General features: G+C 34.4%; 1 protein-coding gene across 1 annotated transcript in view; it reads left to right on the top strand.

Annotated features, from left to right (window-relative positions):
* The window catches only part of LOC115226298, a 38,689-nt gene that overhangs the window by 14,755 nt on the left and 21,434 nt on the right, over positions 1-2,500 (top strand). The window contains exon 3 of the mRNA XM_029797291.2: positions 1,127-1,262. Within this exon, the coding sequence (XP_029653151.2) occupies positions 1,127-1,262 (136 nt within the window). The remainder of the gene's footprint in view (positions 1-1,126; positions 1,263-2,500) is intronic.

Below are 2,500 nucleotides of genomic sequence, written 5' to 3'. Positions count from 1 at the left end.
TAGTTTCCTTTGGCTGCTATTTCTAAAGTTCGGTGTGTGGTGAAGCAAATTCTTTTGCCTAACCCTTATTATGATAAATGTATATGCATATATATATATATATATATTAAAAATATTACATTATATAATTAGGGCTTAGTAAAATAAATTACTTTGCCACATACTGAACTTTCTAGAAATAGCAGCCAAAAGTTTTTTAGCCATTTCCACTACTTTAAGAAAATTTCTCCAGATAATGTTACTCAAAAATAACTCACGAAGATATGGAGGTAAAACAGTAAATATCACAAGTACAAAGATCATTTGAGAACGTCACGTTTCTAGATTAGCTGAAATAAAACTCAGCATTTCCTTCGTCAGCTCAACATTTCTTAATTTTGGATTTGAAGCACTAAAAGAATGAACATACCCGTCTGGCAATGTATCACCTCAGACAAACACCCTCAAACTGCCAGTACTAGCGTATTTTGAATACGCCTTAATGGTCCTTTTACATACTGAACACTACTTGGTGAAATTGATTAATAACTAACTAATTTTACCCCCAATTATTGATATTATATATATATATATATATATATATATATATATATATATATATATATACACTAGTCAATTTAAATAAACAAATAATTAAAAAACAGAGAGAAAAATAAAACAACAGATACGAGGCTGTGCACAAGAAATATATTAATCTGATGCTAAATAAAAGGAGCGAGTTGTTAACGTTCTGAGCATCGCTCTTTGTCGGAAAGAGAAAAGTCCATAGAGAGAGAAAGAAAAATAAGAGAAAATTGCCAACAGTTCACACACACACACATACACACACACACACACACACACACACACACACACACACACACACACACACACACACACATATATATATACACATACATGCATGCATATGCATACACACATAAGTATACATACAAACTCAAATGGACATATATGTTTGTACTCACAGTTACAATCTAAAAGCTGAAGTTTTAAAAAGAACTCTCATGATATACAATATAATAACTTATTAAACTCTATAGTTTCTGAGAAATGAATGATTGTCATGTATTCTCTTATTTTTCATAATTGTTGTCTCAACACAAAACTCTGACCATGACCACCACAGCGGAACCAAACGACCCTGGTGGAGGAATATTATGACATGACTAAACTAAAGGCTGGATCTATCACTGAGTACAGACGTCACCGCAAGAAAACACAAATATTTGATTACAAGCATCAGAAGATTGTTTATTACAATGGTAAGAGGAATGACTGATCACCAGTTGCAATATTTTATAGAAACCATAGAAATCAGACACTTAGCATTGGCAGTTTAGGTTATTTTGTGAATGTGTAATGCAGACTTTATCCCATCGAGGTCTGATAATTGCAGTAAATCACATTTTGAAGTAAACTTATTTTCAACCAGGGTTGGGTATATACATGTACCTGTATATACTTATATTTATATACTGTCAATATATAGGAACAGGAGTGGCTCTGTGGTAAGTAGCTTGCTTACCAACCACATGGTTCTGGGTTCAGTCCCTCTCCATGGCACCTTGGGCAAGTGTCCTCTACTATAACCTCGGGCTGACCAAAGCCTTGTGAGTGGATTTGGTTGATGGAAACTGAAAGAAGCCAATTGTATATATATATATATATATAAGTTCAGCAAAATTTAGATTCAAATAAATATGATACTTAAGTTAGATGCACGAGAATTTTGTATGGTGTTATCCATATAAATCCATGGGGTGATTATAATGAAATAAACAACAAGAATAACTTTGGTAATTTGGTACGATCGTTTCACGCTACATCATTTTATTAAATATTGTAAGTATTACAACAGTTTTAAAATGTTGAGCAATCATCAGCCATTTATAGAGGTTTTCCATTAATACATAATTTTCATACATATATATATATACATATACGATACAGTCAAAATGGCCACAGTCAAAATGACTGAAGCAAATAAAAAATATCATATATCTGAACAAGAGGCACACTGTAAAGATTAGTGCAGTAAAGTATTAAATCCATGAAGTTAAAGTCTGGTCATAGAGTGACCAATGGTTTCACACCTACACAAGCTGCAGCCTTGTGGACAGCTAATCAAACTCTATACAAAGACAAATTTAACTCTTCATGTCGCAGAGGTGGAGAACTGCCGCAGTCAATTAGTCAAAAACCACCATAAAAAAAAAAAAATGAAATAGATATGAAATAGAATGCAGGAGTGGCTGTGTGGTAAGTAGCTTGTTTACCAACCTCATGGTTCCGGGTTCAGTCCCACTGCATGGCATCTTGGGCAAGTGTCTTCTGCTATAGCCTCGGGCCGACCAAAGCCTTGTGAGTGGATTTGGTAGACGGAAACTGAAATATATATATGCGTGTGTGTGTTTGTGTCTGTGTTTGTCCCCCTAGCGTTGCTTGACAACCGATGCTGGCGTGTTTACGTCCCCGTCACTTAGCAGTTCGGCAAAAGAGA

This window comes from Octopus sinensis, linkage group LG30, assembly GCF_006345805.1.
Source record: "Octopus sinensis linkage group LG30, ASM634580v1, whole genome shotgun sequence".
Classification (NCBI taxonomy): domain Eukaryota; kingdom Metazoa; phylum Mollusca; class Cephalopoda; order Octopoda; family Octopodidae; genus Octopus; species Octopus sinensis.
This window is presented reverse-complemented; position numbering and strand designations above follow the sequence as displayed.